This window comes from Cibotium barometz, chromosome 1 (assembly GCF_041138505.1).
Source record: "Cibotium barometz isolate CiBa-2024 chromosome 1, ASM4113850v1, whole genome shotgun sequence".
NCBI lineage: Eukaryota > Viridiplantae > Streptophyta > Polypodiopsida > Cyatheales > Cibotiaceae > Cibotium > Cibotium barometz.
The window spans coordinates 67888656-67910376 of record NC_141046.1 but is presented as its reverse complement, the minus strand read 5'-3'; the positions used below and the strand labels follow the sequence as shown (position 1 = coordinate 67910376).

Sequence of the window (21721 nt, the reverse complement as noted above, 5' to 3'; positions counted from 1 at the left end):
AACATTTAAATAATATTATGGATGAAAAAAGCAAAAAAAACCTCCACAATTTCTGGGGCCTAAGGTTTACATAAGCATCCTACCTATCCCAAATTTTTAAAATTTTAAAAGGCTTTCCTCCCCCTCTCCTTTATGTGAGTTCTTCTTGTCCATTGCAAAGCTTTTGCGTTGCAAAAAAGATTATGCCTTCATAAAAGCCCTCACAGGCTTTACAAGGCCTAGGTCTACCTATATAGTCACCTTTCCCTTCAAACAAAGGTAACCTTCTCCAAAACAAGTAGGTATATTTTAGTGTGACCACAGAACACATTGCACCATTTGGTTGTTTTATGGGACTTATTTTATGAGCCGGGGACTACATGGCACAAAATGTACCTTGTAAATTTGCTCTAAATTCCTAAGGAGAATGCTTTTGTCACTAGTTTCATCCTTGTGCTCACACAGAGAGACTTATCTAGTTCCTTAGGATAAAACCTTGGAAGACCCATCATTGTAAATTGCTCTAGGCATGACAATGACCAAGTACTCCTATTAAGGAGTCTTAAGTACTCTGGGACTTACCGGCACATTAGCTCACCCACGAAAACTTCTGATACTTGGCGGTTTAAAGGAATTGCCATACCCATCTTGGGCATCGGCTCTAATTTCATAGCATATAGTGGAGAGTAAAGGAATTGCCATACCCATCTTGGGCATCGGCTCTAATTTCATAGCATATAGTGGAGAGTAAAGATCTTTCTCCAAAATAAGTAGATTCATTTTAATGTGACCACATGACATAATGCACCTTTTTTTAAAATTTTATGGCAATAGGGTTAGACTACAAGTGTCTTTACTAATGGCTCTACTACCACTAATAATTTGTTATAGTCCACTTTACTACATGGAAACGTAAAGCACAACCATAGGTGTTTTTTGAAAAATTATGACAAAAATTTCGATGGATGAGAGTTAAGCTTGCACAATGTGTGTGTGAAAGTTTCTTATTGCCTTTGGGAGAGATCTAGCAAGAAACTGCATTCGGGGGGGGGGCACAAGCTAAATCAAAGAGTGAAGTCAAGGAGAAAGGAGAAACAGGTGGTGTTAATATGACTAAGGGAAAGGAGACATGCATGGATACTGTTGAAGAAAATAGAGGAAAAGGGATCCTATTCAATTGTGGAGAAAGGTTAAAGGGAAAACTAGCCTGAGACTGGCTAAAGACGAGGCTAGAAAAACCTCTAACAAAGAGGCATCTAAAGGCTAGAAAAACCTCTAACAAAGAGGTGGTTGAGGATAAACAAGGAAATGAACCTTTAGGTAGGCTAAGTTCTCTATTGTACTCGAATCCCATTAGTCCCTTAGGAGAGGAGGATAGTGGGACCTCTTCTGTTTAAATGAAGCCTAGAAGGAGATACAAAAGGAAGGGGATCATAGAGGGAATGACGAGGAAGTAGACATGGTGCCTGAAACTGACCTAACATGAGTAAGTCATTGAAGACTAATGGTTGTACATGGAATGTTAAGGGAATTAAAGACAAAAAAAGAATTATGCTTTTTGGGGTTTAGTTAAGGAGTGGGGATTCTCCATTTTGGCTATACAAGAACATAACTTATTTGGGCTTAGAACCTTGAGGAAAGATAGAATTAGAGATTGGGTTGTGTTGTATGGGGGTTTTAGTGGAGTTATGACTATTGTAAAAAGCAACCTGAAGCCTAACATTATAGAGCTAACCATCCTAATGGCAGGATTTTGGTTGTTGAAATAGTATTAGAAGAGGAAAGAGTGTGGTTGGTGAATGTGTATGGTGCCCATAATCATAAAATTAGAAGTGGGATGTGGGAATGGATAGCTAGCTTGAATCTTTAGGGCCAATGCATCTTTATGGGGGATTTAACATGGTAGAGAAGCAGAGGGATATGTGTGGGGGGAGTATTGTCTTGATGGGTCAAGAAAGGTGAAGTGGGAGGGTCTGAGAAGGAGGACGAGCTTAAGGGATGGGTGGGAGATGGGGGACTGGGGTTCAGATCTTGGACACACTTATTTTAGTCTACAATATATTGGATCATCTTCCAAAATAGTCAGGGTTTTCTTCAATCAATAGGTGGTATGGGTTCCTCATACTCTCAAGATGGCAGTTGACTCTAGCACTGCTTTGTCTGATCATATGCCTCTAAAATGGGGATGGCATATAATGGGATGGGAAGAGGTTGATTTAAACAAGTTTTCCTACCAGAAAATTAAGAGCAAACAACCTGTTGCTTAAGGATGAACTTTTTATAAGACAAACTAAAGAGGCAATAGAGAGACTCAAAAGGAGAGGAACATTCCAGGGCTCCTGGGAGGCTTTTTGCCAATGAGATGCAAGGCATAATCAGAGGGGTTGGGAAATTGAGAGTTGAGGAAAAAAGACAAGAAAGAAGGAGGTTGAGTGGATTGTTAGAGAGTCTGTAGAAAAAGAGGCAAATAGGGAAGTTAACAGATGAGGAGACAACCTGGTATTTCAAGTGTCAAGCTGTTTTGAAAAGTGAAGATGCGAAATGCATTAGGAGGGAAGATAACTCATATAAATGGAAAACCTTTAATAATAAGAGGAAGCCTGATAGATATATTTTTAAAGATTTGCAAGGAAGTGATGGGTAGGGCTCTGGATGAAAATGGGCAAGGGATAGAGGGAATTAGTTTGATTGCCAAAAAATGGGTAGAATTTTTGGGCTCAACTCTCAGTCTTAAAGAGGATTGCTCAGGCAAAAGATTCCAAGCTGAGAGTAAACTGCTTAGAACTAGTTAACAATAGAGTGGATCTTGACAAGGCTAAGTGGTTGGAGAGAGATATTGTGGTTGACGAATGCTGGGATGCCCTTCAAAAGTTGGAAAGAGAGAAATCACCTGGTTGGGATGGATTGTCTATAGAGTTCTTCATTGCTTTTTGGCCATCACTAAAGAAACTAATATGGAAAATTTGCAGAGAGGCCTTTATCTCAGGTAACTTGGATAAGGATGTGCAGGAGGGGTTGGTGAAACTCATCCCTAAATGAGAAGCCTGTGAAAGGTTTAACCATTGGAGACCCATTACCTTCTTGCGGACTGTTATATATAAAATTATGGCCAAAATTATTGACATCAGGATCACCTTTGTTCCTTGTACCCCTAAGTTACTATGGATCCATTTCCCAATCTTGGAGCAGGCACTCCTAATGGTAGGGCAATCCCAAACTCATGGGAAAAGTCTTCTTTTGTATTGGAGGATAATAGATGGTCTTTGATCTGTAGTTTACTAAACAGGGTCTAAATGATGATAAAGCTGATGTACTACTTACATTTGTTTGGGTTGTATTAATTAAGTGATCACTTAATTAATTTATTTTTGTCTAAGGCTACTTTCTCCCTTCACCCTCCCTTGTCCTCGCCATCGCCCCCTCCATCCCCTCCTCCTCATCGTCCTTGGCCCCCCTCACCCTCATCCTACTCGCCCCCACAGTCCTGCTCGTTTCAAATAGCAAGCACAGCCGCAAGTTGCTTTTTGGTAAATAAATAAATATATCTATTGGACCCAAAAAAGAGAGAGTAAACTACAGGTCTGAATGATAATAAAGCTGATGTAAAATTTCTTTTTGGTGAATAAATATTTATATCTATTGGTCCAAAAAAAGAGATCTAATGGACAAAAATAAAAAAATAAACATAAATATATACATATATTTGAACAAAAAGATGGGAAAAAAAGCGACGCCCACGCCCATGAAAATTTGGGGGAAACGAGGACGATTTAATCACTCTCGTCACTCGGTCAAAATGGTACGAGCAGCCTCTGTACGGCCGGCGTCGCATGCACGACCAGCTCCCGAACACGTACGGCCAGCGTCGGATGACGATGGCTTGTCAGCATGGGACAGAAACGCCCTCATCACCATAGCCATGTTGCTGTTGGGCGATACTTTGCTCACCGCTCTCATCATAAACGCAGTGCCATGTACGAGTACACACTTTCACACCCAGTTCTCCACAGTTTTCAATGCCAAATTTTCTAGCATAAATATATGTACGTTTGTGCAGATACCAAGATTGATTGGGATGCCTACATGTCCCAGGTGACTCTACATCATGTGGTTAAAGCTTCTTGAAGTGTTTAGCATCTCTGGAATCTTAATCAAAGCTAATGACACCTTCTAACCTTGCCCATTTGAGAAATAGGTGGAAGGTTTTCTGGGAGGAGAGAGAAATTATACAAACCTCAGAGGAGACACTGGCCCCCTAGTGTATCCTGCAGGATTTCTCTACTTCTATACTGCCATCCAGTACCTCACTGGTGGTGCCGTGTTTCAAGCACAGGTAAAGTCCTTTTTGTTTCCTCATTCGAACACTCATGCCCTTCCGCTATCTATCTCATAATCATTATTTTTTAGCCATTACATTTTTCTAGAATCTTCTCTAATCAAAGCTGATCTGACCTCTTCAGTAAAAGTTGCATCAAATAAATTGAAGCAATGATTCTTGGAAAAGATAGAAGAACCCAATGGTTCAATAAGGCCGTAATCTCCCGGCAGTGATAAGAGAGAGGGGACAATGAGATCGGGCTTGACCTCGGTGCAAATGAGGATCAGACTGTCTTAATGCCTCTTTGCATTCTTAAGTGAATTGAGTGACCATTGGGAGAGTCCATCTACTTCTACCTGTTTGGGATTGCATTGTGATTTAATGATGGTGTGCCTTTTGAGAGGACCTCTGATTCTTCTTACCTGCACGTATGGAGGTTTAGCTCCGCATCGTAGGCATGGATTGGAGGTGGGAGGCATGGTTGTTGTCCTATGCGTAGCATGGATCAGCATTTGGCCATTCACGGAGTTTGTAAATAATCACATAAAAGTGGGTTTGAAATAGTGCTCGGGGCCTATAAAATTGAGTGGGGTTGCACATAACTGACTGTCGAGCCTAGCTCAAAAGGTGGATAGTGAGCTATTGAATCCCTTGGATAAACTCCGGGTGAGATATGGGACTCACCTGATAGTCATTTACAGGCAATGTTGTCTTAGGCCTGAGGTCACGTTACATCCGTCTTGATTTTTTTATGCTTGGGGGTGGTCCAGAGGTGTTGGAACTATGGTTGGCGTCAACTCCTTTCCATGTCTATCTATGGTTGGGGTCAACTCCTTTCCTTGTCTGTTTATGTGCATTGTGTATGTGTATGTGCAGGTTTGTTTTGGTCCTGTGTGATCTACAAGGTTGTAATAGTTGGTATCAGAGTAAGTCTTGCATAAAAAAAGTGGAGAAAAGAAAGGAAAGCATGTTTTTTCTCGTGATGATGATGCAACCTTCCTCACCCTTCTCCTTCTTCTGGCCTTGAGTGCTGAGTTCGAAGCAGGATTCTCGGTTTGGTCCCTTTGTAGCAGTTGTGTTTGGGCTCGTGTTAAGACCTTGAGAGTTACATCAACCAACACGGTGCTCTGTACACATCATTCTGAGACGTGTGGTGGGGTTGGTAGAAGTGGGCGCTTCATTAGCCTACAGTTTCATTCTGGGAGATGGAGACGGTGGGAGGTAACCAAAGAAAGAGCTCTTGTGCATCAGATCTTCTCCTTTGGTTGTTGAATTGTGAACTAGTTCACAATGGTAAAGGGGAGAAGGTCACGGTGCTTTACTTCTGACTTGTAATTGATCTACTGATTCTAGAGAGGTGCTTTTGCCGGTATCTTGGATTTGACACGATGTTACTTGTGCTGCTTGTTGCTCTAAAGCCCTGACCACAGTTCAAGGAGAAGCAACATGAGGATGCTTTTGACCTCATGTGGTTGGCATAAGATTGAGCAGGGAGCATCTATCACTGCATGGCCCAAGTGTGGGCTTTGCTGGATTGGATTTCTACTGCCAGTGATGCAGCATGGGTGCAGTGTTGCTGTGGGTGGCCATCTCATGTGGATTTGTCAGCTGACAGCCACGTTCGTAGGGGTTCAGCGTTATGTGCATGAAGGGCTATTTTTTTGCATTCCACTATTTTTAAACCAGCTGCAGCATTAAGGCTAAGCCAAAATTTGAATTCTTGACTCCTTGCTTTGATAGGCAGCCCTTTCTCATACTTTGATGGACGGGTTAGGGACCCAAGTGAGAGTGTTCCACTAGCTACCCTTTCCTTTTGCAAATATGCAGAGTCATTAATTCACAGCCGGGTATGGCTGTTGCATGCACGGAAGCCTTGAAGCCTTGCTGCACTTGATCCAGCCCTAAGCCTAGTGATTAGGAACACTACTGCAATAGCAATGATAAGACAGCAGAGCGGAGAGAGAGGTGAACTGTATTTTCAGTATATTGATACGGTACAAATAGTTGTACATGACTGTACAATAACTGTGTGGCCTTTGGCCTTCACAAAATGGTAAAACAAAAGACTACAACCTGCCCCTGAGGTGGGGATCAGATGCCTATGTGTTATGCTGGCCTAGCCTTATATAGGCTCCAATAATGCCCTGTAAACTGGCCGACTGCTGTCGACCAGCAGAGGACAACTAAATAAGCATTGAATGCTGCTGACCTTATCTGGTTGCTTTTGTCCACCTGGCCGACAGCTCCTGTGACCATGTAGGGCTTCTTCTGTACTTGTGTGAGCAGTGAGCACTGCTAGTGCCCTAGGATTACTCTTAAACTGCTGCCTAAATCAGGGATTAGATGGGGTTAGATGTGAGGTTTAGTCATGTCCATGGTTGTGCACGTGACATTCCTTCCTACTAAACTTGATGATGGGTTGGAAACCTATCATCCTTCTTCCTAGACTACTAATTTTGACACTTTGACTGAAAACCTGTCACTCCTGTGATTCCATTCCAAGTCTGGTTTGAGAATTGTGCATCTGTTCCACTATATCCCCGTGCCTGCAATATGCTCCTTTGAGCACACAATTCCCATGTATTGGCTTTGCTTGCTGCCGACCACCTCACATATGCTACCTTGGCTACATTGTTCCATGGATTTGGGCACCTTTCTTAGATGGCTGAGCCTGAATGCTCTAATACCAATGTTGCATGCGTGGAAGCCTTTGCTGTATTGATCCACAGCCCTAAGCTTGATTAAGAACAAGATGCTAATTTAAACATGATTAAGATAGAGGAGAGAGAAGAAGAGAGAGACTGGTGTTAGGGTTTTCTTGTATTTTTATATGGTACAAGAAGGTGACATGACTATCTATACATGGTTGGGCCCTTGGTCAGCCCCATAGGGGTGACCTTCTGGCCCCTTTCTACATGCTACTATTTACTTCTACTAAATGAATGAATAAACTGCTGAATACTTTAATGAATGATGACCTCATGCAGTCTGGAGATGCTGATCGGCCAGTGGCCCGCTGTCGGCCAGCTTCATGGACAAAATAAACCTTAAAATTCTGAATTCATGTTGTGCCGCCTTTATTAATTGCCCAATCATTTGGCCTACTCTTTGGCACATGGCCGCCTGCTTTCTGGGGCCCCTTCTGGCTAGTCTGGCTGCTGACTGAGGTTTGGGGGCTGCCGACTGGGTCCTCATGCCCTCCGATGGTATGGATGCTGATGATAATGCTGCTGTTGCTGCTGCTGCTGCTGATGATGATGATGTACTGCTATGGCTGATGCTACTGATGATGCTTTTGATGCTACTGATGAAGATGATGTTGATGATTACACCTACATGCTGTCCTAACTGCTGGATTAGTCAGGGATTATGCTATTCATGCTGAAGATTAAGCCATGGCACGGCTGTGCATGTGACAAGTCATGTCCACGGCTGTGCACGTGACAATGGTCCATTTCACGGGGGGTGTGTTGAAAGGGGTCCCTTGATTGGCTGTTGGTGAGTGGCACTTTGCTCATGTTGGTCTAAGGCTAGATCTAGCTAGGCCAATATCGGGTGGCCTAGGAGCTCCTAGGTGGCATATTTGTGTGGCTATGTGGTCGAGGATAAGTAAAAAAGTGATTAGCGGGCATCAAAGTCATAAAGGATGATAGGTGTGAAACCAACTATTATGAACACCTTATCATACGTGCCATTCTGGTCACTTCACTTGATTTGATTTTAGTGTTCATTATCCATTTTCCGTCGGGAGCACTATAGCAAAAATAACAAGTGAATGATGAGATTTGGACTCAGGGCGCATTCGTTTGAGATAGAGCTAGGTAATCATGATCCATTATGAGAACGAAATGTTCCCGACCTTCTCCCCACTCCTCTTTCCTTCTCTGTCCCACGTCTCGATAGCAGATCCTCTCTCGGTAACCCTTCTGGAGGGTTACCACCACAGCTGAGTTCAACACTCGAGTTGCAGATGCGAGCAGTGGAGATTCAATTGATGGAAGACCGTGGGGACATCATGTTGTGCTACTTCACAAGAAGATGCCAGGCGACGCGTGGAGCACAAAATATTTCTTGCGGCTTTAGACACGAGCAACACCAGCTTCTTCCTCGAGTCATTCTCTCGAGAGGATGAACTTTAGTAAGTATAATGGTAAACTCGACCCCACGACCTTTTATTCTTGGTTGCATCAATTTGAAGCTTATTTTGCTGCTATAAGAAAAAATGATACTTACAAAGTGATCTTGGCTAGTTAGTATTTAGAAGGTGAGGCCATTCCATGGTGGACCTAGTGGGCACATGTCCACACTAGATTAGGTACGGCAGCTTATGTCTGGGACAAGTTCGTCTTAGTTCTTAAGCGACGGTTTCTATCGCTCCATTACCATGAGCGACTCGAAGACGAGTTCAGGGGGCACGTTAATACGTGCAACCAGTCTTGCAGTTTGTCAATAAAATTTCGAACCTATGTTTGCAATTAGGCATTTCTGACAAGGATAAGAAAGGGTAGTTCCTTTATGGCCTTGACATGCAAATCAAGTGGGAAGTGTGTGTTTCGGCCAGCCACCTTTCACCTTCGGAGACGCACTCTTGCTTGCACAGAGAAGAATTCAATGGTTTCACAAGTTCCAGCTAGACATTGATTGGGACAGGCACACTTTCTGGATTACCTCGGAATGTGTCCAAAGCCCCAGTAACCATAAAGTGTGAGCCAGGGATTCCAAACTTTCCTCTCACAAGCCACTTCTAGGCTAAACGCGAAATACAAAAAGGCGCACAATGTGCAATGATTTATATCCAGACTACCAAGATGGTGGCCAGTGCTTCCAAAAGTACCAGGTGGCAGGCTCTCCATGACAAGTTCTAGAAGATTTTTCTTCGGGACAATCTCCCTCTCGAGCTTCCCCCATCTAGATCGGAGGACCACAAGATAGACCTCCTAGGCTCGGATCCCCTGAGCAAGTTTCCATACTGCCTGTTCAAGGCAATGGAATTGGAGTTGGACCGCCAACTCTAAGCGATGTTGCAATTTGGCTTCATATGCGCTAGTGTGTCGCCATTTGTAGCCCTGATCCTGTTCGTTAGGAAAAAGGATGTGTCGCCATTTGTAGCCCCGATCCTGTTCGTTAGGAAAAAGGATGGTTCTTTTCGATTGTGTGTTGATTATCGTGCACTCAATAAGCTGACTATCAAGAGCAAGTTCTGGATGCCTCGAATAGATTGCTTTCTTGAGAGGCTGAATGGAGCCAAGTTGTTCTCGAAATTAGATTTGAAGAGTGGGTACCACTAAATTAGGATTGTTGAGGGGGACATTCCCAAGACAGCCTTCCGTACGGAACGGGCCCACTATGAATTTGTGGTCATGTCTATTTATTAGGCTCAAGAATGATCCACGCCTCTTACTATCATCATTAGAATTTTGTGTTATGAGGCAATGTGTTCCAAGGTCACTCTGTATCACACCCCGAATTGGCATTTTTTAAAAGGGTTGAGAGAGATTCGGTATAACCTACATCTCTTCAATACCTTTTGTAAACACCACTAATGTTCCTTCCATTTAGAACTGGCACAAAGGTCATCCATGAAGACCTCAAGGAATTTTCAAGATACTGTAATCTATGCACATTAGTCTCTAAAAAAATTGCATGGCATTACTTAGGCCAAATGGCGCATATGTGCCTTGGCTTGACGATGGGGATATTATGGGACTTAAAATGGAAAGTGTGTGTTCATATTTTTGGACGACATACTAGTATTTTTGGCTATGGTTGAGTAGCATGCATTGATGTGGAGAAAGTTTTGAAGTTGTTGGAAAGCAACGAGCTCTATGTCAATGCGAAGAAGTCAGAGTTTTATTTGTTTGAGGTTCACTACCTTGGATACATAATCAGTGCTGAGAGCATCCGACTTAACCCGGCCAAAGTGGCCGAGTGTCACATGCACTCTGCACTGTAGTGCATGGTGACAAGATGGCTCATCATCATCAGTGCAACATTGTACAGTATTAGTACCCTGTAGGATGATATTTGTCGTACGTCGTGACCCCATTGTAATCTTCAGTCCAGGATAAGTGAGGCACGAGCTATGTAGGTCATTCCTCAACCATAGTGAGTCAGTCAGCCAGTCAAGTCCCTTAACCCACTTGAAGAGATTCATTCATGCATGTAGAGTTAGTAGAAACCTTAGGGTTTGCATTAGAATGCACTATGCATATTGCATATCATTCATCCATTGCATATAGTTCATTGCAGAAGCCTTGAAATAGCATCTAGTATTTTTAGAATATTTATTAGCATTTATCTGGCATTTTTGGGAGATATCATAGATAGCACATGCTAGTCGGACATTTGGGGACATATGCTAGGCATATTCCACCCACATTGACAAGTTCTCTGACCTCTCGGCGGATCTTACAGATCTGCTTAAGGGTGTCGAGACCAGAAGGTAGCGGATTCGAATAACTTCATGGACTTTGGAGGCATTCAAGAACCTCAAGGTGGCTTTGTTAGAAGCTCCTTGTCTAGCACTTGCCTCATGGGACGAGCCGTTCCAAGTAATCACCGATGCGACAACATTGCAATTGGAGTTGTTTTACAATAGAATGGCCATCCGGTAGCTTACATGTCTTGTAAGTTACTTTCCATAGAAAAGTATGAATGGGAACTCCTATCCGTAATTCAAGGCTTGAAACATTGGAAGCATTTTCCTTTATGGGTAAGAATTTGAGGTTCGCACTGACCATCAGGCATTGCACTAGATTCAAACAATGCCAAGTGTATAGTGGAGTGATTGTTAGCATTGATTTTCCAACAATTATGTAGCATGATAGAGTACCTTCCAGGATAGGCCAATCCAATGGTCGATGCTTTGAGCAGGAAGGGAACAATGACTTTGATTAAGAACACTAGACTAGACCTTGTTGGTACGGGACTAGATAACATAAGTACATGTATGCTGATTCCGAGGAATTCGGTACACACTGGGAACATGCATTGGATGCCAGAGGACCATGCCACTTTTTGACACGAGATGGTTGGCTTTTCTATAAAGGCCACCTTTGTGTCATGAAGTCGTTCAAGGTAGCTCTTGTCCATGTTAGATCTCGATGAGTGGTCACGGTGAGACCTCCACAGCAGACTGGATTCACATAGTACCTCTTTTTTCCAGTACACAGCCAGGTCAGGCCGTTGCATTCTACTCCAGGAGTGTGACCTTAATCTTGCGGCCTCCTATTGGTGGCACTCACAAGTATCTCTCAAGGTTTTCTCTTGGACTCCTCGCGACGGTTATGGGAGAGCTTCCGGCTATTGAAGATGACCCTCTTCCTGTGGCTGCTAGGCCACCGTAGCTTCACAACTGGTACTTGCCTGGCTATCGCATGGTGGTCTGCACATTGTAGCAAGTGCGGAGCCTATTGGAGACTTCCGAGACTATCTTTGGGATTATACAAGCATAGCAGATTTCTCAACAAAATCATGCGGGAGAAATTTGGCATGGTTGAGTGCAAGTCAGTGGTTACATCCATGGAGGTTGATGCGAAGCTTACTCCACTTGTGGATATGAAGGAGTAGAGGGGAGTTCGATCTTTCCATGCAATACATGGCCTGCATCTAGCTTTGCAATTGGTGTTCTTAGTAGGTTCTCAAATCAGCCTCGAGAGAACCACTGGAAGTAAGGGATGCGAGTGCTAAAGTATATCAAAGGTATCATTGGGTATGGCATCACTTATACATCGGGCAATTCCTCGATTGGATTTTGTGACTAGATTTGTTGGAGCACCATCTTCATCGACTCAGTGTGGGAACGAAGAGGTAGTTCACCTATGGGTGGCGGATCCTCCGTCTATTCACTTATGAGGCAAGCACCCCTCCGCTTCGTCATATGGGGGACAGTGGCTTGGGTACTGAGTAGGGGAGATGCACTATGAGGAGGATTTCATTAGCCTCAGTCGTATGAGCGTCCCAGTGGACGCCGAAGACCCGGGTATGCCAGTGTTGGGAGCTCATCATTCACATCTCGGCTTGGCATATTTGGCAAACCCGCGCCCCCCCCCCTCCCCCCGAGGAGACTGCCCGATACATTTGGACGGATATTATTTTAGGGAGGTGCGAGCGCCTTATTGGCGACTCTGATCCACACCGATCATGGCATTACAGGCCCCAATGTGCCCCCCCCAAACCTCAATGTAGACTTTCTTGGAGAGTGGCCAGCCGAGAGCGAGTCCCCTCTTTTATTTTTTTCCATTACATCTCGTTAAAAGGGTTGTACATATCGCTCCATTCGAGAGCTGGTTTGTAGTCTGCGTTTTGAGATGTTCTTTCTTTCATGACTAATGCAAGATCTGAAAGATTTTTGCAATCAGGGGTACAAAGTTGGAATATTGTTTTCTTGTTTAAGATAGAGGAGCTTTTGAATGGAATGATACTAACAAGCATGTGCTAAAGTCTTACAGATTGTTAAAGCGATGTACCTGGCCAGATGTTTCTATGACTTGCTTCTTTTGCTATCTTTCAGATTCTGTTTGGTCTTCTCTACATTCTAAACACGGGCATTGTCTTGGCTATCTATTATCAAACTAAAGTGGTGAGTTTTTCTTTGTTTTGAAATTATTATTTGACTTCCAAGGGATGTCTCCTAAGATTTGGTTTGGCATTAAGCATTGGATTTGATTATCCTTGTGTTCCTAACTGTTTGTGTAATGTTAAGCATCCTTCATGATGGTGCATTATTTTCCAAGAAAAGAATGGCAATTGTCTTAATGACTGGGAACAGTAACGATTTTATTGTTATCTGAAGAAACCAATTTTTTTGTTAATTGCCATCGCTAGAGATGCTTTTTAGCCTGTTATTTCCTACATGCATTTTATTGGTATGGATGAAAGATAAGCGTGGCGAAAACTTGTTCACTACCATCATGCAAGGAAATTATGTACATACCTACACCTCCTCTTCTCCCTAGGGCTGTCACTTGATTTTTAAACCCTTTGGGTTGGATTCTGCATCTAAGCTGCTTTATGTATCTTGATACCCTTTCTATGTGTATTTTTGTGTTGACCACATTTTGTTGATATCATAACGTGGGATATGCTGGATTTTTCACAATAGTTATGACCATAGTTGCGGGAAAAGCTTATACATGGGGCAAGCTGGCTGCTAATCCCTATCACTTGCTGACACATTTGGCAAGCTTGCAATTGCTTATAGCTGCCCCTCCAAGGCACAGTTTGATTCAGAAAAATATGATGGAAAAGCCTTTTCATCCTCCCCTTGGTTGTTGTTATGTACCTAGCACTAATCCTTGGGGTTAGGGACTAAGCCGGCAAGGTTAGGGGAGCCTTGGGATTAGGGAAAGCAACAGATTTAGGTGGCTAAGGTTCAGATTTAATAAATGCAAGGTGATTGGCTATTTATGATTGTACTGTTATTTATAGCAAGTGAGTCTTGGGTTATTATTGATTCATTGTGGTCCGGACCTAGACCAAGAGGCTCATTCCTGCCATGGACATTGCGGATCACGAGTACTCTTGCCAAGGATCCCTATGGGCAGGGCTGACTGGCATGGACTCATGGGAGTGGAACCTTAGCCCTTGGCTTAGGGGAGGTTTGTGGACGCAAAACTACGGTTGGGTGGTGAGCTTGCACCCCTTTTATTTGGTTTCTCTAATCTTGTTTATGCTTATGTATTAGGTGATCCTTGGGAGGAGTCCCTTATAGTTGTAGTGGACAATCGGTACTGTATGAATATTTTATTTTCCAAGGAAAGTTCCATGATCCTAAGTAGTTTCTACCTATCATAGTTGATGTGTACGTACTATACGTAATGTACGGTACGTATTTGTACATTGTTCCGTACAGATAAAATTTTTGTGTACGTAAAATACGTACCATTGTAAAAAATATCAATCTATATGGCATCTCATATCAAAATAAACATAAAAAGATCCAAATACATTTTAAATTGTGAGAGAGACCTACAAGACAATCTAATAAGGTCTTTGCTAATACACATTTGATTAGTAATCACAAAACCCTTGCCGCACGTTGTAAAACTTGTTACTTCAGAAATCAAACATCAGATACCAAAACCAGTTTTCAATCAGAGATCAATCTTCAATCACCAATCACCACTCTTAGCTCTATATAAACTGATGAATCAGTGTTTACACAACAAAAGTCTCGACTCTCATCCATGTTAAAAGGCTGCAAATGCATCAAAACAAACTGAATACAATGCACATACTACATAGCAAGCTGCAACACTACATCATAGAAATGTCCTCAAAAGGCCCATAAGGGCTAGTCCAGAGTCTAGACTCCACAATGAAATGTGATCTAAGAGTCAAAACTCCTCATCAGATGATGATGATGACGATGCACCAGAAGAGAGCAAGTCCCCATCTGGCAGGACATTGCCCTCGTCGTCATACTCAGGCTCTGCCATCACAGGCACATGTGATGATGTGAAAGATGTATCATGAGATCCATGTGCTACATCATCATCTCCTGGCTCACTCTGAGTATGAATGAGAGTGACAGTCTCATTCGCCCGAGTCCGCTGCGTACGAACAGGCAGCTTCCCCCGACGAATGCTCCTCCGTCTCCCCCACAAGCATCACCCATCTCCCCCACAAGCGCATCATGAAGTGCATCTTGAGTGTGCTGGCTGCCCCTTACCTTCTTTGAACCCTTTGCTGTTGATGAATTCTCAGCAATGAGCTTGTCTCTGATATCCTGCGGCACTTGCTTGCACCCACTACAATTGCCGGTGGTGCCAATACCTGTCAAGTGTATCACGACATGAGAAATTGTGCTCGTGAGCTCGAAGTTGCAATACTTGCACTGCCATCTACGCGTGCCAGAACCAGCTTGGGTTGGCGTATTAATAACACGGATGACATTGGTGTGCTCCTGCCAATAGGGGTTGCATGGCTTCGGCATATTGGATCCTGGAAGCTGTGTGACACAAAGAAAGAGAGAGAGAGAGCTTAGAGCATACTCCAAAGGAAGAAAGAGAGAGAGAGAGAGAGAGGGAGAGGGACTCGGGAGGGAGCGAGAGAGAGACGAGATTAATCATGTAGTACATTGGCCACTCGCAGTTGAGAGAGAGAGAGAGAGAGAGAGAGAGAGAGAGAGAGAGAGAGGGAGAAATGAAATGAAATGAAATGAAATGTTATATTAATGTCTTCAAAAGGCCATAATGACCTATGAGACCAAAAGTTAAATCATGGTGGATCTGATACAATGTCTGGATAAAAAAACCCAGAAAATGAAAAATAAAGATGATACTACTGGCACCTAGAAAATGAAAGTGGAACTGGAATATAGTGAGGGGAGGGTACGCTATGGAGGTGAGTGGAATATAGTGAGGGGATACAATATCATGTGGGACGGAGGGGTACACTATGGAGGTGCCTCCATCTCATAATATGTGCCGCATCGGACACTGGCGGATCTCCTGTGCGTACACTCCAAAGAGAGAGAGAGAGAGAGAGAGAGAGAGTACAGTACGAGACAGAGATGCATCATGAGGGACCAAGGCCATGAGCGAGAGAGAGCGTGAGAATTACCTGGTTGCAATGTGCACAGTGTGCAGAGACAGAGCGAAACAGAGCACTGCAGGCGAAATTCCGAAATAAGCCCAAATTCGTACATTGAAGGTCAAAAAGGGGTTTTTTAAAAAAATAAACGTACGGATCGATCCGTACGTACGTACGGCTGCAACCTTGCTACCTATAGATAGTTATTATCTCTAAAGTAAACATGCAAGCAATCATTTCAAGCAGCACTTTGTTGTATAATGGACAATCTATACCATGTGAATTTTTTATTTTCCAAGAAAGTTCCATCAGAATGTTGGCGGACTGCAACCAGCAGAGGTGGGGGGAGGGGGGAAAGACACTGTAATGTGAAGTGATGTCGAGGTACCCTTGGTGAAGAAGTGACCCAGGATCCTAGTGAGGAAGAGAGCTGCCAGGTGCTGTTGCATGCTCTGTGAATCACCTGTCAGGTTATCTAGTCACCCTTGGAGGGTAACAATGAGGTCCTAGATAGAGTGGATGGTCTTTGCTGGCAGGGTGACTATGCCCTCGATGGCCTCGTTGAACCACATTCACCGGATGTGCAATGCAGCAATTATGTGGATGAGCTCCCACCGCGTGGTAGTGTGGGTTTTTTTGTTGGGGGGGGGGAGGTGAGGGGGGTCCAGGGGGCCACTAGGGCCTTGACGGCAGTGACGGTGAGCTGAAGTGTGAGACCCTTTCCGTTCTCAGAGAGGAGTGATAGACCCTCCATGGCCCATGTGATGGTCCCCCAAGTCACAATCCAGAAGGTCCTTTGGGTCCAAAGTGAATAGGTGCAAGATCTGCTTCCAAACCAGCATCGTCAGGTGATCTCAAAGGCAATGTTGCTCGGTCTTTGGGGGGGCGCCTAGGAGGCAGGACGATCGGTGATCACAAATCAAGTGCCTACTGTGGACGGCCAGGCAAAGAAAGAGTGTGATCTTCCTTGGCTGAAAACTGTCGCAAATTGTGACATACCTGCAAGATGAGCTGTGGACAGCAAAATTCAGAATGATTGGCAGCCCATGCACCGGGTGACCAGGCTGATAAGGATTGGGTGAGCGGACCAAAATAGTAAGGGGCAACTTGGTGCTCACATGCATGAAGAAAGTGACCTTTTTTTATTAAGTCATTATAAAGTTGATTTCAAGAAATAAAAAGTCAGTTGACCAGCCCATGACTTTGAAGGGCAGCCAACGAGGACTCTGAAGGCCAACTGATGAGACCTCGACCAGCAGCGGGTGCCCCTAAATAGAGCCCTCAGCCCCCGATTCATCAATTAATGAGTTGAGCTTTATCCTCAACAATTGAGCTGCCATACAGTGTGCTATTGGAAGTAGAAGACAGCCAGGAGTTGCCAGCGTTTGGGGAAAAGCCAGGCTTTGTACCAACTTGGGTTATTCAAAAATTGGTCACACTTTGGGGATAATTTTGCATTAGATATATAGACATTTCTCTTGTAAGTTTTTAAATTTGTAATATAGATTAGCTGTAGGTTATTAGTACGTGCTTATGCTGTGTTAAGTCTTCCGTTGCGTTAATCATCTTTGCTAACACTTGCACTTGAATAGTAGTTGGCAACACTTGGCGTTTGCAAGGCCCCAACCTCGTTCTCATGTTTTTGTCTAGGAGAAGCTATTGCCAAACCCACTGAGAGGTTTGCATCCCAACTTGCCAGCCAACCTTTGCCAACCCAGTTGGCAACAACGTTGGAAGTGTTGGTTGGCAAGTTGGGAAAGGCTACATTATTAAGCTTACACTTGTGAAAATAATGTCCTACCTAGTTGTCAATGAAAAGATCGTGAGTGCCGTACCAAGTCCCACTGTGGCATTGCCATTGTGGTGTACCTTCAACTAACTTTTTCTCGTGTTGTAATCTTGAACAAAATCCTACGAGTGCATGGAAGCCTATCTATGGAATACAAGTAACCCTAGGACATGGCATGATGACATGCCACATGGCGTTGGGATTTGTTCCCGTTTTCAAAATGTTTTGGGGGTTGCTGTTACCATTTGTTTGGATGTTTTGACAACTATGACCCATATAGTTGTTATGAGAGATAAGGTTTAGGATTTTTTTCCTATCCAAGCATTCCATGTGTGTGTGGGCTGTTTGGCTAGGGAAGCAGCCCATCTGTTAGGAGAGCACACCACGTTTGGGGAAAGCTGGGGTTTTGACAGTTTGGCTTAGGGTTCAGCCAAAAATTTCTTTTCCAGCATCCCATGTGTTGTGTGCCTGAAGCCAGGAGACTAAGAAAGTGTTTTCTCCCATCATAGGAGTGATTAATCTTTGGCTCAAGTGGCAGTTTCTTGAGTTTTTGTGCCATTATAGGAGGACATGTCATTGGATGTGTCTTCATCTATGCAGGGTGTGCCAGTGGATTTGACTTATGTCACTGCAGGACATGGTTGTTGGTGTTTCTTCACTAGAGGCAAAAACAGATGTCTTGGATGCTGATTTAACAAGAGACAGAGTATTTGCTTTGAGTCTATTTCGTGGAACATGCTCCACAAAGAGGTATCCAGAGGAAGGACCTAGCATCATAGTCCGATAGGGAGTTGGTGGAGTTTGGCTGGAGCATATAGGTCTTGGAGAGAAGTACTTGTGGATACAGGTTTGAGTCAACAGTTCAAAGGAATATCCTCTATTCTTTTGACTTCTTCATCCACAGGACTGCTTGAAAATTTGGCAGAGTGGGATTTGGTGATTTATTTGAGGCGATACTTGTGTATGGAAATTTGTGCATTACTTTTGGATGGGAGTCTATCTTGAATGTTTTCAATAGAAGGATGCTTAATTTTTTTTCGTGGGTTTTGGTGTTGAAAAGGTGAGGATGGACTGTTGTCCTCCGAAGTGGATGCAAAGTGGTCTCCTATATTTTAGGCTATGCAGTTCCATGGGTGAGATTGGATTGGAGTTTTTTTTGTGCATGGTGCTCATGTGGATTGCGTACAGCGTAGGATAGCTACCCTTTTAGCAGGGAAGAGTGTAACATACCTGCAAGATGAGTGCTGGATAGCTGTGTGCAGAACGGTGGGCACCCCACACAGCTATTGGTGGATTAAGCCGGTTAGGATTGGGTAGGCAGATCAAAATATTATCGTTCAGCTGGGCGCCCACAAGTGTGAAGAAGGTAATCTTACTTATGAAGTGATTATACAGTTGATTGTGGGAAATGAAACCTAGCGACCTGCCCACGACAACTGTTTGCCTATAAATAGAGTTCTCAACACTTGGGCGCTGTTGGGGTAAAGGCATTATGCCCACCCTTATAGTGTGTACTAGCCCATAAGTTTTATAGTACATAGTACACTTAGTACTTTTAATGTACTAAGTGCACTATGTGTACTAGAGCAAATATACATGTGTGATAGGGGAGTCACACACTCATACTGTGAGTTGACTTATCCCCACATGTCTCTCTCTCTCTCTCTCTCTCTCTCCCTTCTTCTCTGTGTGTGTCTCCCACATGAAACCCTAACTCTCTCCCTTCAACTGGTATCAGAGCTTTGGTCCCAAGGCTAGGGTACTCTTTTTTTTTTCTACATGTGTTTCACTTGGGCACTCTTCGGAGAGAGCAGGAAGTCGAGGGCGGAGAGAGCAGGAAGGCGAGGGCGGAAAGAGCAGGAAGTCGAGGGCGGCCGTAGCGCAAAGACACGCAGGTGGAGTGGGCGGCATCCAGTTCCTGAAAGCGAAGGGCCAGCACATTTTGAAGAACCCCCTTGTCGTGCAGAGCATCGTCCAGAAGGCCGGCCTCAAGAGCACGGACATGGTTCTTGAGGTCGGTCCCGGCACGGGTAACCTTACCCTCAAGCTGCTTGAGGTCTCCAAGAAGGTCATCGCCGTCGAGCTCGACCCTCGCATGGTTCTCGAGCTCCAGCGCCGCGTGCAGGGCACAGCTTACGCTACCTGCCTTTAGCCACTGCACAAACTGCGCAGCCTGACTACACGGGTCTGGTCAGCCTCTCGACTACTACATGTGAGCCGCCTTGTTGCACCCGCCATAACTCTGCTGTCGCCACTACCTGCCAGCTCATAGCCAACCCCCCCTAATCAGCGCTGCCTGTCTACGCCAACCTGCACCAGTTGCTGCCTACCTATCTACGCCAACTTCACATGCCTGACAATCAGCAGCATCCGTACCTGCACAGCAGCAGCAGCAGCAGCAGCAGCAGCAGCAAATACGACGCCCCCTCCTTTTCTGCAACAGAAATAAAAAATTCTCAGAGGTATTTGCTTCAATTTTGGGATTTACATGTCCATTATCATCAATTGAGCAGGTACAGGTCCTAATGGCTCAGATTTTGAGCACAATTGGCAACATTGGGTGACATTGGTCACATTCCGGGTCAATTGGCAGGAAATTGGGTGTTAACATTTGGGGCTTTTGATGTAATTGTGCCATTGGGCGTTCATACATGCTGTGTGATGTGAGCAATCTCACATTCGGGGCTAAATTGCAGGAAATTGGAGTGCAAATCAAAGGGCTTTTGTGCCAATTGGGTTGATTTGCATGCAGGCACTGGCATTTGATGCTTTGGGCAATGTGTTGATGCCTATCAAGCACTCAATGTGCCAGTAAATCAAGGGGCTTTTATGTATTGGATGTATATGTGGCCAGGGGGAAGCATTGTGAAGACTCTGGATGCCTTCATGTGCATTAATGTACCATTCATGATCAGAAATTGATCTTGAATCAAGGGGCTTTTCAAGATTTTGTGCTTGTTGAGCTTGGCAAAGCAGCAGGGAAGACTTTTATGCCTTGAACCCTCAGTAATCCACTTGCAGTCAAGGGGCTTTTGCCCAATTTCTGTCCGGGACTGTTGTATGCAGTGGTGGGGACTGTCAAGGTCTGATTTTCACTCATTTGGACAGCCAGGAGAGCATTTATTGCTACTGTACTTGCTGGTACAGATTTGGTACAACTTTGTACAAGTTTTGGCATGGCTGTACATTGATTTGAGTGAGGAAAAGGCTTATTTTCAGCTGCTATACTTGCCGGTACAGATTTGGTACATCATTGGTGAGCACGTAGTACTGTTGTACAGTATTTTGGAAGGGGAACAGAGCACATCTAAGGTGCTGTCATAAATCTGCAGCAACCAGATTTTGGTGATTTTATCACATTCAGTGGGAGGAGAGTTGCATTCGTGCTTCCACAGTGGGAGATAAACTTTGGGAGAACAACTGTGAGCACTTTGTGTGCTTTGGTGCAGTGTTTGCACATCTTGCAGGGAGTAAGGCATTGAGTGTGTCAAAGGTTGCATATTGCTATGGCAACCACAGGTGAGAGCTCTTCATTGCTTCACATCTAGAAGCTTGAAGGCTCACATAATTATGACATTTGGCAAACCCAGTGCTATAATGTGTTGCTCCAGAAGAAGCAGCACAAGCCCATCAAAGAAAGGGGTGTAATGCCCGCTTCTCTTACTGCTGAAGAATGGGAAGATATGGATGAGCTGGCAAGATCCACCATCATGTTGTCTGTGTCAGACACTTTACTTTTCAGCATACGTGAAGAGAGGACAGCTTGGGGAATGTGGCAAAGATTGCAGGACTTGTATGCCCAGCAAAGTGCCTCAAGCAAAGTGTATTGGTTGAAGAAACTCATAGGTCTTCAAATGAAGGAAGTGGCGTCTATGGCAGCCCATCTAAATGAGTTTAATGGTGTTGTCAGCCAGGTCATCAATCAAAAGTTGGCAATGGACGATGAGTTCAAAGCCACCTTTCTCTTATGCAATTTGCCAGAGAGTTGGGACACATTCAAGACAGCCACTAGCAATTCAAATGCTATGCTGTCATATGTAGATGTAGAGGGTGCTCTCCTTCAAGAGGAGATGAACAGGAAGAACAACTCTGTTATAAAG

At 44.1% G+C, this 21721-nt stretch overlaps 1 protein-coding gene across 1 annotated transcript in view; it reads left to right on the top strand.

Moving 5' to 3' along the window:
* Nucleotides 1-3723: 3723 nt before the first annotated feature.
* ALG3 (asparagine-linked glycosylation 3) overlaps nucleotides 3724-21721 on the top strand; it is a 77247-nt gene continuing 59249 nt past the window's right edge. The window contains exons 1-4 of the mRNA XM_086805693.1: nucleotides 3724-3953; nucleotides 4037-4071; nucleotides 4175-4312; nucleotides 12810-12878. Coding sequence (XP_086661819.1) covers nucleotides 3776-3953; nucleotides 4037-4071; nucleotides 4175-4312; nucleotides 12810-12878 — 420 coding nt within the window. The 5' untranslated portion in view covers nucleotides 3724-3775. The remainder of the gene's footprint in view (nucleotides 3954-4036; nucleotides 4072-4174; nucleotides 4313-12809; nucleotides 12879-21721) is intronic.